Consider the following 12839-nt stretch of genomic DNA (forward strand, 5'->3'; position numbering starts at 1 on the left):
ATTCTTTTATTCTCTTCTGCTTCGTTTTAGAACAATTTTAGCTGCGATCTGAGTGATATTACTCACCCAATTGGCCAAACGCTTGCGACATTTTTGGCAAAAAAAGATGCGTTGGCTTGATGTGGAAAAAAAAATGGGCAAACTTTCATATTGGTTCTAGCTACACCAGTAACCAGAAAGGCCATTGGTTTATCTTACACATAGTGTGCTGCTAAATTTTTGGGCAATATAACCTCAGGACTTTTTGGATGCCATCAATCTTGGGCTTCTATGCTGGGGGAAAATGGGATTTGTTGCCAGCAAGAAACGAACGTGAGCTAGACACTCTGATCAAATCTCTCGAGTTCAACGAACACAGAGGTTTCCTCATAAGCACAACCCGATGCCATATAAATGCATACCGTGGTAGATATGCCGTCGATGATAACTACCGAGAAGTATTTAGACATAATACGGCCGAGTCCGCCCAGGATTTTTTTTGAAATGGATTGAACAACTTGAACTATTTATACTGTTTGTTGACATGACTGTTTTCTTACGACTGTTTGTTGTTATTTGATCTCTTTAAACTAACCGTTGTTTGCCGTATTCTTTTTACTGTATGCAGTATGTGTTATGGTTTGAAATATATGCCGGCCCGTCAAAATGCTTATAATGAGTAAACTATCTATTTGGTGTAATTTGCTCATAGAAAGTAAATTATCTATTAAGAAAAACTAATTTGAGCAAATCCGTTTCAGATAAAAAGATTAACAAAACTTGAACAACTATAGCTAAAAAAATGGTTAATTCCAAAAACTAAAATATGTTCCCAAAAATTTTGCCTTATCAAACTATATTTGAAAACACCGGATGAATTTAAAAGCGAGTTTACTTCATAAGTTTGTTCAGCTTGTTCCTTTTGCAGGAATTGAGATTGATGACAGGAATTGGGATCGAAGCTTGGTTAAAGGAATCGGGATCGAAATTGGGTTACAGGAAATGGGATCGAAATTGGGTTACAGAAATTGTGATCGAAATCGGGTTACAGGAATTGGGATCGAAGTTGGTGACGAAGTTCGTCAGATCGAATCGAGACTGGTAGACGTCATGTATTGTTGGTGAACCGTTGTTGGTGAACACGTGTAATAAATAAAAGATATAAATTAAAACGTTACCACATATAAACAAATATGTAAATGCAATCCGCAAACAAAATGCGGATTCCACTTTTACTTTGCGGATTCCACTTACAATTTGCGGATTCCAACAACAGTTGCGGATTCCGCAACAGCTCAATTTAACGATACAAATGTTTTATCATTTATTTGTGGACTCCACAAACTGTTCTGGATTCCACAAATACTGTTGGGGATTCCACAAATTTGCATATTCTTGGAGCGATTTTGAGCTGTACAATGATTTAGGTATCTGTTTGTGGAATCCAAAACAGCATAGAAGATCAAAGAAAAGTAGCAATGTTGCAAATTCCGCGACAAAACTAAATTTGGCCTGTTGCGGATTCCGCTTACAATGCAGAGAATGCACAGTTTGGCCTCGTAATGAAAAAAAAACAGTGAGAAAGAAGAATTTTTTCGGAAAATCTCCTACCGAGCTTATGGTTTTTGCTGAGAATCCTGTGACCAAAATTTTATGTTCCCAGACTTTGCAGACCACAGAGTTGTGTCCATAATCAGTGCGATTCTTGAAAAAAAAAATACGCGAAATGTGCTACCGAGGAAGACTTAACCACGGCCGTACAATTTTAGCAACAGCTGGAGTGTTTTTATTACAGGTTTCAGATGTTCGTATCATTATTAAATGTAAATCAGTGTTTGCTTGCTGTTTGATCTGTTTTTTCCCTTAGAAGCAGAGGAAGTAATTTGTGTTTCTTTAACACATTTTTTTGCTATTCAAGAAACTTTTTTTGAATTTTTTTCCTCAATTTTTGAATTGAAGGTATCTTTTTGTCGTATGATATGTAATGGACGTAGTATGTAAGTTTTATCATCATTTCTTTGATATTTGTTTGAAATACCAAACTTAGCTTCCACGTCAATAAGGATTTCAGTGCAACTCTTTTGTTTTTGGAAAAATAGTCACCATAATTGATGTATTGTTGTTTTGAAGGATCATGAAGATCATGAAGAAAAAAATTTCTATCGCCTTGAAAAATCTAAGGATCTTGAATTTCAATGAATCATTTGTAATCAGAAAAAAAATTTTAATTCAAAAAAAATTGATTGTAGTCTTTTCAATCGCTCCAAAACGATCGCTCCAAAATTGATCGCTCAAAAACTTTTCTGATAAATTAGATTAATTTTTGGGAAAAGCTTTTAGCCGTTATAAATGATAATTTATAACCATTTTAAACATTTTTTTGAAAAAAAAAACTTAAAAAATTACGAGGGGTTTTTGCGTTATCTTCATTAGTTAGCTGAAAAAATCACAGAAAAATTATGTTTGCAATAAGAAACGCAAAATTGACCCCATAGAATGCCAAGATAACAAAAAACATGACTCACTGAAACCATGTTTATTTTTTAATGAAAAACAAATCAGGCACAGAGTTGTTGAAATTATTTTTAAAAATTTAAATAAGAACTGTAAAAACTTGACAAATTTTTCTTCTTTGTAAAACTAACGGCTATATAAAATGAATCAAAACTTATGATCACAAAAATTCAGGCTCTGACAATGCATTCGAAAACAATTTTCGATAAAAACTATTTACCAGCCCCAAATTTACCATCCTCTCGCCGTAGGTGCGGTAAGCGCAGTAACAAAAATTCATTGAGAATTTGTACATCAGTCATGATCTCAATGCTTCATTTTTGCCCATATAGCTGGTTCATCAAACTACGTCTTTTCTAACCTTTGGACTGTCGAAAGAATATATCCGTCAATTTTTCAAAAAACTTTTTTTTCAATAAGTTTCGATTTAACAAACAATGCATTAAATGGGAGGTCCTATGTTGCATGGAAAAAAATGAAGTGAATCTGATCATGAATTTTGAAAAAGAAAAAATGAACAGAATCATAAGAAAACTGTACAAAGAAAAATTTGAAACAAGATGACAATTTTCTAACTAAAGATAATTGAAAATATTGAAAACAAGATGACAAGATAAATCAAAGTCTGTTATGAGAAAACAACGCTCAAGTTTGGATTTTACTGGAAAACATTTGCACATGCCTAATCAGTTGTTGCCACCAATATTGAATAAAAGGTATTTTAATCGTTTATAATCGACTGTAATGGAATCTAAGGGTATGAAGGATAGTAACCTTATGGTATTTTAATCCAAAAAACATTGATTGAAATGGATCATAAAATTACCGCTTTTCAGCCTTAAAAATCGTTATAACCAAATACATTCAAAAAAGTTACATGTTAATTTTTTTTCCGCTCAAATTAGTCAGAGCAATGCAAACCTTGAGCGTTGCTTTCTTAAAACAGAGACTGCAGTAAATTTTACAAATAAAAATTTCAATTCAATTATAGTACAATTGAATCAAAAACTTCTAAAATCAGTCTACAAAACGACAGCAGCATAGAAAAAGAAAGATAAATTCTCTAAAACTTTAGAGATAGACCATAAATATTCAATTTATTTGATTATGTTTACAAATTGAAATTTAATTTCCAGATAATAGATATTGATCGGAGAAACTACGTTGTAGGATATAAAGAGCAACTGATTTTTTAGTTTTTTTTAAATTTTACTCCCAGTGTTATGTGCTTTTTCTGCATGACGAGTCGGCAATATGATCCATGTCTACATATCGAAGAAAACCTGTATTTCCCACAGTTTGTTTTTGCTATCCTGTGTGAAAGTTTTTTGTTCTATATTCACTCACGTAATTTAAAAACAATGGCTTCGTTTGTATAATTTCACACTTAAGTAATACAAAAACATAACTTCAAAATTCACACATCCAAAAAGTAATGCTAAAATTAGTAAGATTTTTTCAAATAATGACGTAAAACTCTAATATTTGCTATGCTATATGCTATAAATCTCAACCTCTTTTTAGCGAGTGTTTTGTTCTAGATTCAGCCACGTAATTTAATAGCAATGGCTTCGTTTGTATAACTTCACACTAAAGTAATACAAAAATATAACTACAAAAAGCACACGTTCAAAAATTAATGCTCAAATTAGCTAGATTTCCTCAAATATTGACGTAAGTTATGACATGTCTACTTTACAGTATGTTACGATGACATTATGATGAAAAAACGGTAAACCATGTTTTTAGCTATGTGATAATCATGAGACCAGTTTTTACCCAGCAACTGTGAAAAATTAGATCTCCAAATAACGTGCTCGGTTTATCTGTTTAATCATATTATATATTTACTTCTGTTGTCTTAACATACCTTTCACATTGAAAAAACAAAACGTATCTCGACGTCCAAAATGGCAGAAAATTCAGCTGGTGATTTCTATCGAGAACTTGATAACTTTAGATTACATATGCCGGGAAGACATATTGTTCCATTTGCTGATAATGAAAGTCTACTTAAGATGCTTCGCTGCCAGTACCCAAACTGGGAAACAAACGGAAAAGTATCGTCAGTTCCCGTAGCTAGAGTTCCTAGGCTGTTCCTACAAAACACGCAGATGTCCAAAAAGCTGCAGAATGATCTAAAACCTTTGCAGACAGGAGAGGTGGGCGAAATTAAAATTTACAGACTGCTTTTAGAAGCTGCAGATCCTGATCAGAAAGGTATGATGGTTTTCCCGAATGTGAATCCACGAGAAATTTTCAAGAGTGAAAGTGCGCACGTTGAAATTGACATTGTTGTCGCTCATCCGGCCAAAGGCTTCTTTGTGTTTAATATAAAGAATCAGGGAGGGAAAGGATCGTCGCCAGAGAAAATACAAAAAGACATTAAGCGTCACGGCCAGTTCGTTCGAAGTTTGATGCAATATGGCCATGCAAAATTGGTACATTCCATTCCGATACACTCTGTGATTTGCTGGCTGCATGATGACAACAAAAAAAAGTTTGATTCAATCAGGAATCCAGAAGGTCATAATTTCATTTTTAGTAGAAGTGAACTAAATCCAGATACATTTGCATCAGAGTGGTTTCGAATTTTAAAGTGGTTTCGAGAAGAACTTCCAGATTTAAACACAGAAGAAAAGACTTATTTCGAGATAACAGTTGCGCGGTTAGTAACTCTGAACTCTCTCGAAACTTCTGCTGCTCTAATCCATGATCAATTGGTAACCAACTACATGCAGGCTACCAACAAGAACAAAGGCCAGTTTAATGACCCTAGATTTGACCCTGATGCAAAACCACTTCTCGAAATTGCCTCTAGGTTGAAAAGAAGGCAAAGTGAAAACAATTCTGCTGGCTTGCTGGGTAAATACTCAAAAGATGAAACCATGAGAATTCAAACAGAATCAAATAAAAACGTTGACAATGAGAAAACAAAAAGTGATTATTCGACTTCCGACAGCAACCGTGTTGCCAAACTGGAGTTAAAAAAGAATCATGGAGATGAAGTCAAGCGCGAAAGAGGAGAACGTTTCATAATTTGGACAGAAGAACAGCTGAATATAATTGCGAAAGTGGTTGATCATCTACGAAACCCGACGGAAAAAGGATACTTGAGGTTAATTGTGAGAGGCTGCAAAGGATCAGGCAAAACGATGCTGCTGGTTTTTTTAGCCAGAATTGCCAAGCAGATTTTTGCCTCAATTTCCGGGGATAGTTCTAATCGGAATGATGTGTGTGCATTGAGCGGCAGACTTGAACATGCTGTGCTGACAGAAATGTTGAAGCAACTTCTCAACCAACATGGCGTTCCAGTTTACGACCCATCAGTATCAGGTGTGCTTTAAACAACATTACGGGACCATACTGTGCATTGTATAGGCGCATATTTTGGTGTCTGTAGATCACTGGAATCTGGTGAAGAGTTTTTAAAGATGATCTAGGGAGTAAGTGGATTCCAGGAGTTTCCGTGAAATTCGCGCACAATTATCTCTAAATAAAAGCAATGTCACACGAGATTTATCACAAATTACGCAGCGAGCAAAAATAACCAATTGTTCAGTATTCCGCAAATTGAAAGCTAATTTCGCAGACATAAGTGTGTTCTGCAAAGTTTGTAAGATCGCAAAAGTAACCGATTCTGCAAATTTAAGTGGGTAACAGGACATCGTATTGGTACTATACAAACATGATTCCACAAATTTTTTCGTACTCCGCCATTGTTTTTTTGCTGACTCCGCAACTTCAGCGGTTTTTGGAGCAATTTTGAGTGATAAATTGTTTTAACCTGTTGATGGCCTCCGTCACACCCCACAAAATACACAGTTTGACCTCATAATGAAGCTGAAAATTTGTCTTGGACAACAAACGTTTGAAGCTTTGCTTACTTGTATAATTTTCTCATACAATCATTTTTAAGAAGCATCTAATGAAACACAATTAAGATGCAACGAAAGAAAGCTACAAAATGTTGGTTTCTTCAAACAAAGTAAGCTAGAGAAAATTAATCGAAATATTGGATCACAACGTCAATCAGTTGTACCAAAAACCACATTACCTAACTTTTTAAATCAACTTAAATCAAAACTTCAGCATGCCATTTTTACAAAAATCTTCAATAATCAGAATGTATCAGCTTTTTTGCTCGTGCTCACGCGCAATGAGGTTCCATAAATTATAATCAATTATAATAAATTTTAATGGTCGATTTCCTTATAATTCTAATAAAATCAATTCAAAAGTATAAATAACCGACGCACTGTTATGTAAAAACTCTAAATTTCATTTTTGCGAAGAAATAACCTGTAGTTTTCAAAATGTTTCCATGTTCATTTCAAATTTGAACGTAATTGTTAACTGATTCTTACCTTTAACTTAGGAGAAAAGATTCGCTGTCTGCTTGTCTTGTTTGCCATTTTTTTCATTGTTTTTGAATTACTAACCACAACCTTACTCCGACCATTTTCTCTTTGATCCTTTACTACAAACCCTCACCCCACCAAACAACCCCATATTTACCACAAGACACGAAAGTACGCCCTCTACCCGTAATTAAACCCCTAAACTTACAGGGTTGTTACTTTTGGCGGGGAGCGTAATAGGTTGGGTAGCTTAGTGGGAGGGTGACTGTTAAAAAGGTGTCTGAGGGAATGAGGTTAAGTTGGGGTTTGGGGGCTTTTGGTTGTTAGGCGTTGTGGAAAGCAAGTGGGGATAAGTGTGGGGGGACTGGGCAAGCATGAGGCGTTCAATTTGGTTGTTAAAAATACGAAATTGCTGTTAGACGTTTATGGTACCTTAATTCACAAAATTAGGCAAATTTGAAAAAAATGAGTAGGGTGTGAGTAACGCGGAAAAGGATTTATATGTAGCGGGTTTTGGCAATTAATCGGAAATTTTTATTGATTTTAAAGGATTTCAATTGATTTTCTACTTAAAAGTATTGGACCAAAGTGAGTTATAATCAAATGGATGATCCCAAACTATTACTATCCTCTACCGTTAGTAGACTTTTAGAGTTCGAAATAACCATGAAAACTAAATTTCAGATCTGCATTTAAATCTGAGATAAACCATTCTCAAAAAACCATGCAATTCGAGCCAAAAATTAGGTTAACATTTTTCTTTTTTAAGCAATTTTACTCTGATCCATTGGTGGTAGAAACTTCCAAATAGCGACAAAAACAGTATTTTCTAACATTTTATACACTTTTAAAAATTAAGAAGGACCTAAATTGCGAAAAAAATGCATCGGAATTGAAGAAATTTTCACATCTGAAATAACTAACAAATGAAAAATATCAGATAACACAATTTAAAAAACCTTAATTCAAACAGTTCACTCAGTAATGTCTGTTTAACAATGCTTTCAGCAGCCCCTATCTGTGACAATGTTGGGCAGCAGACGCCAAGAAAACTTGTTTCCAAGTCTTATGCGGGCCTTCGTGGGTTTCTGCGGAACACAAAGTTAGTACTATGTGACGAGGATATCGGATCAACTAAAGAGTATAGCTACAAATATGGAATTTACATAAGCAACGTTAAGCTACTAATTTTACAGTTTTGAAAATCTAATTTACTCATATTAGCTTGATGGAAATAATTTTTATTTACAGCTTTGAAGCACTCTTTCTATAGTGAGATTTCGAAAACCGTGAAATTTTCTTTAGAAAATCCGTCTTTTCAAAAAAAACTGCTGTGTCGAATTGTAGAATTTTATTTGCTGGTCCAATAAAGCCTATGGGCTTGGAGCATTTTTTTTGTATTTTTTTAAAAAACCTCAAAAACCAATTTGCTTAATAATTGTTTGTTTTTTTTTTTGTCCCAGATTCGGGTTCTAATACGGCTATTATGTCAATGAACTAGATTTTTTTAGACAGATAGATTTAAAAAAAAATGATAGTAAAATATTTTTCAAGCTGTCCTTTGAACAATCGTTTTTCCGCTTTTTTCGATTCAATTATTGCAAAGAGGTAGAACTTTTCCATGATTTTTGCTTAAAATTTAATTGAACCATTTATGAAAAAACGGTTTGAAAAATTTCTATAGGTTTCATATTTCAAAATTGTGTTCGATTTTATGTCTTGACTTTGTGTTTGACCTGGTGATTCGAGAGACTCGATATTAAGTTTCGATTTTGAGTTTGACTGTAAAGTTTAGTAACTGTCCTGAGAGTAAATTCTTTAAGGGCGATCTGAAACATTTTCTTCTATTGTTAAACTTTTCGCAGTTCTGAAATTCCATTTTCTGTCGCCAGTGGTTCTTTTGATCAGAAACTTTTGTTCCGACCATTGAAAATAGGGTGGAAGTTTGCAGCCGGGTGATTTTTATTTTTTTTTCACGAAAAATTGAGTACAACTTAAAAACTTCGAGTAATGACACACACCGTTATTTCTACGATGATATTCGTCCGCCAATTTTGAAAGTAAGGAAAAGAGACTGTTTAGATCTAGATTCCCAGATCGAATCCTAACATGATTAAGATGATATTTAAATGAAATAAGCAGAACGACATCTATTTAAAAACCAGCTTGAAAAAACAAAGAAAAAACACAGAAAAATGCTATGATCGACTCTAGGTTAAGAAAGACTTGATTCTAGGTTAAAAAGACGGTTAATTTGCTCTAAACCAATTTGAAAAATTACAATTACCACTTTTTCAAAACGGAAAAAGATTTAAATGGAGTTTGAACTCAATCTTTATGCAATTAACTATGTATAAACCCATAGAATGTAAGAAATTAGGATTTTCTATCGAAACGTCTTGATTCGATTTTTTTTATTGTAGAAAAGATTAAGTTTTTGTGTGACTGTCTCCAAATATCCGGGCGTTGTTTATAAAAAAAAATATAGATACAGAACTATAAAAAAGTTTCCTAGAATTTTGCCGCTCTTCACCTTGCTTGTTGAAATTGACGGCTTTCATTGAAAATCAAGTGTAAATAAATAATCAAGTGAAACAAAAACCTACACGAACTTTTCTTAGAGATTTTAAAAGATTCGTCAACTAAAGTTTTTCGCGTCAAGTGAATCTATCAGAGATTGACAATATGCTTGAAACTGATTCGTTTTGTCTCTGTTCAATTGTCAATCTTTAATCTATTGACTCAATTTATTGATTGAGCATGACTATAAAGCCTTTTGTCGACTATTGATTTTTTGTCCAACTGGGACATTTATTTGGCCTAGAATGGTCAAAACATAAAACACAAAGTCTCGACTTCATTTGTGAACATTTATCATATCTCACTAAATTGTCGTGATTAACCAATTTTTCACCACCAGCTTGTGCCGGGCCAATTTTTATTTGTACAATAGCCTCTCAGCCTAGGCAATCATTTTTGGCTCACATTTTCCTATACTTATTCTATTTTTTCTACGAGATACGAGTTTTTTGCGAGATTTCTAAAAGTTTTATTTTTTTGTCACTGTTTGCAAAGAACTATTCTTTTATACTCGATAGGTTTTTATGCAAAGTTTGATTTTTTGCCCTGACCTCGTGTTCAACTGTACCAAAAAAATAGGTCTTAGAAAAAAATAGATTTAACTTATTGTATAAAGTAGGCAGGGGTGGATCTAGGATTTTCTCGAGGGAGGGATTTTCGAAAAATTTTCCGAAAATGTTGTCGACCTTTTTTTTCACATGAACTAAAGTGGTTTTCTGAGCTCTTCTGAATCACTCTGAGACCTCATTTTGACCAAATTTTCTGCGCCGCAGGCAACAGGCAATTTTTTGAAAAAAATGCCGAAAAAAGCGTTTTTAGGCAGTTTTGGAAAATTTTGGCCAAAAAATCGCGTTTTTTCGGCGTGCGCTCCCCCCTCAAAATTAGAATACTTTGGCTCCGAAGGCGCTTTTAGAAAAAATTTATGGTCAGTCAGCTGAAAAGGGTCAAAATAGTACAAAGAGGGGGACCCTTTGGGTCGGCATGGCATGGGTCGAATTCGAATCCCTGAGGGGAGAGGGGCGTCAGCCCAACCCCCCGCCCCCTAAATCCGCCCCTGAAAGTAGGTATAAAAACACACGTTCTTCGCGCCAATTGGATTTTTAAAACTATAAAATAACCTGTTTCTTTTTCAACTGGAAAATTTTACCCATATTTGTAGCAAGGACACTTTGACACTTGTGGAGAGTCTGTACTTAAAAGATCAATTTTCATCCACTCAGAAGCGGCACGTTGTTCTATTCGTATCTGGTCCAAAAGCATTCAATTCATTTGATGTTCTAATTTTTCCAATGTTCTTACCCTATCAGCATCTTTAAGGTCCACTTATGAAATTTCATGTTTCGCAAATAATTGGCGGAAGCGTGCCCTCGAATTAAATCTTTTGCAAGATTTAGAGATAAAACCAGGGCATAACTTATATGGTGAAAAACCAGAAATTTTTATTGTGTCTCAAGAAAACAGTAGCTATTCTGATGTTGGTACAGCTTTCGTTGAGCAATGCGCGTATACTATAGAAGAATATATCTACAAGTCAGTTGATTCCAATATTTTACCAGTAGTGATAGATATCCCAAAAGAGTCATTAGATCTGTTGGAAGCTATCCTCTTTTCAAAAAACTTTTGTACCCAAAGAGCTTTTCTTGCTTCTAGTGCTACACACTTCGCGGGTTGACCTCCATATTCAAACTATACTTTTCCACATGCTAAGTCTATTATACAAGTTTTAATATTTTTGGTAAATTAATGTCGTCGAATTATCAAAAAATTTTAAAGTTGTTTGACATAAAAGTAGTTGTATCGCCATGTATAATAAGGAAAAATGTTTATTGCATAAAAAAGCGCTTAATGTTTGTCTAACATTTTGTTTGTTGGTGATAACAATAATGTTTTAAGGTAGCTGCGAAACTGGCCAAAAAATGTATCTTTTTAATCAACCGCAAAACAACTTTTGTACTCAAAAAATGTTTTTCAAAAAACTTTTTGTTGCATGCAAAAATTATCTTTTGTGTGCATAATGTGGTCATGGATACACAAAAGTTAGATTTTTTTTCGCTGAAAAATTTTCAAGAACTTTCAGAACGCCTATTTTTTGTTTGGACTTTTTTTGTATGTCTCAAGCAATGCCTGATTAATTAAAAATTCAAAGTTTGAAAGCTTTCATCAAAAATTAAAAATTTATACTCTCGCTACATCATTTGTATAAGAGAAGTCTAAGACAGTTCATGAAGTTTCCCATAAATTGTTATTGCAAGAGCGTCAAACCTGAGGCTTTGATTGAACCAAGATGTTTTTCACTTGTATATGTTTACGAACACAACCCAAAAATTTTGACAATATCTTAAAAACAAAAAAATTCTAGATATACAATTTCCGCTTTTGAAAAATAACAAAGCGATGACTCTAATGCATTTTTGTAAATTTATGGAATTGCGTGAAAAATATGAGTGCAGAATTTTTCTATAACTGAAAAGTTTATGACTAGTATATTTGGTCAACCTGGGTTGAGCGAAGGTCGTGACTTACCGTCAGTTTGTTTCTTCCAAATGGATGAAATCGAAGGAGCTGAGTTTGCCACGGTAGTTGTTTTGACGTCTAATTGGAATTTGGAAAATTTAGAACACACAAGTTTGTTTTTACTTATAGATAATGTGAGCCCCTCTAAACTGTTCTTTGTTAATTAGTTCAACCTTTTTTCAACATTTAACTTCTGAAAATTTCTGATCTTTCAAAGGTTTTTGCTTATAAATGTTAAAAGGATTTGATAGACCACTTGCTGTGGTTGAGCATTAATTTGGTACGAGAAGGAGCAAACTTTCAAAGTTTTAAGTTTTTAAATCACAATTGATAAAGTTGGCCTTAAAATGGTGAAATTTTTACTATTGCTACTTAAAATGATAATTATATTTAAAGTTTCATAACTAAAAGTTAAAAATGTGGTTTCAATGAAGCATAAGTTACTAATGCATTTACCACACAAACCCCACCTCATCCTGGCTGGCTTGTATCAACCAGTCTTGACGTAGAGAGTGGGTTCTCAATACCCACAACAAGTGAAGTAACTGATAAGTAACACAATGCGATTTCTTGTTCATTAAATGAAAAACTCAAAAAAAAAACAGAACAAAATTTGAATAAGAAAAGTAGCTGTCTTCGGCATCATTATTTGATATTTTAGTATTAGAAGATTGAGCAGAGGTGGGGAGGGGGTGTTGTTCCTGCTGACCTCCATGTATTAAGAAAGAGAAAAAACATCCTGTCAGTAGGCTATGTAATAAGATAGGGAATAGGTTTCTCATTGTTTTAAGATGTGTTAACCCAAGTTTCAGATGGTAAGCTTCACGAAATTGTTTGTGCCCGAATTATCCATGTATTAAGATAGTGTATAGATTTCCCCATGCATTAGGA

At 34.0% G+C, this 12839-nt stretch overlaps 1 protein-coding gene across 1 annotated transcript in view; it reads left to right on the plus strand.

Moving 5' to 3' along the window:
* The first annotated feature begins 4145 nt into the window (after nucleotides 1–4145).
* LOC134851384 (uncharacterized) overlaps nucleotides 4146–12839 on the plus strand; it is a 30912-nt gene continuing 22218 nt past the window's right edge. The window contains exon 1 of the mRNA XM_063867441.1: nucleotides 4146–5829. Coding sequence (XP_063723511.1) covers nucleotides 4404–5829 — 1426 coding nt within the window. The 5' untranslated portion in view covers nucleotides 4146–4403. The remainder of the gene's footprint in view (nucleotides 5830–12839) is intronic.

This window comes from Symsagittifera roscoffensis, chromosome 7 (genome assembly GCF_963678635.1).
Source record: "Symsagittifera roscoffensis chromosome 7, txSymRosc1.1, whole genome shotgun sequence".
Lineage (NCBI taxonomy): Eukaryota > Metazoa > Xenacoelomorpha > Acoela > Convolutidae > Symsagittifera > Symsagittifera roscoffensis.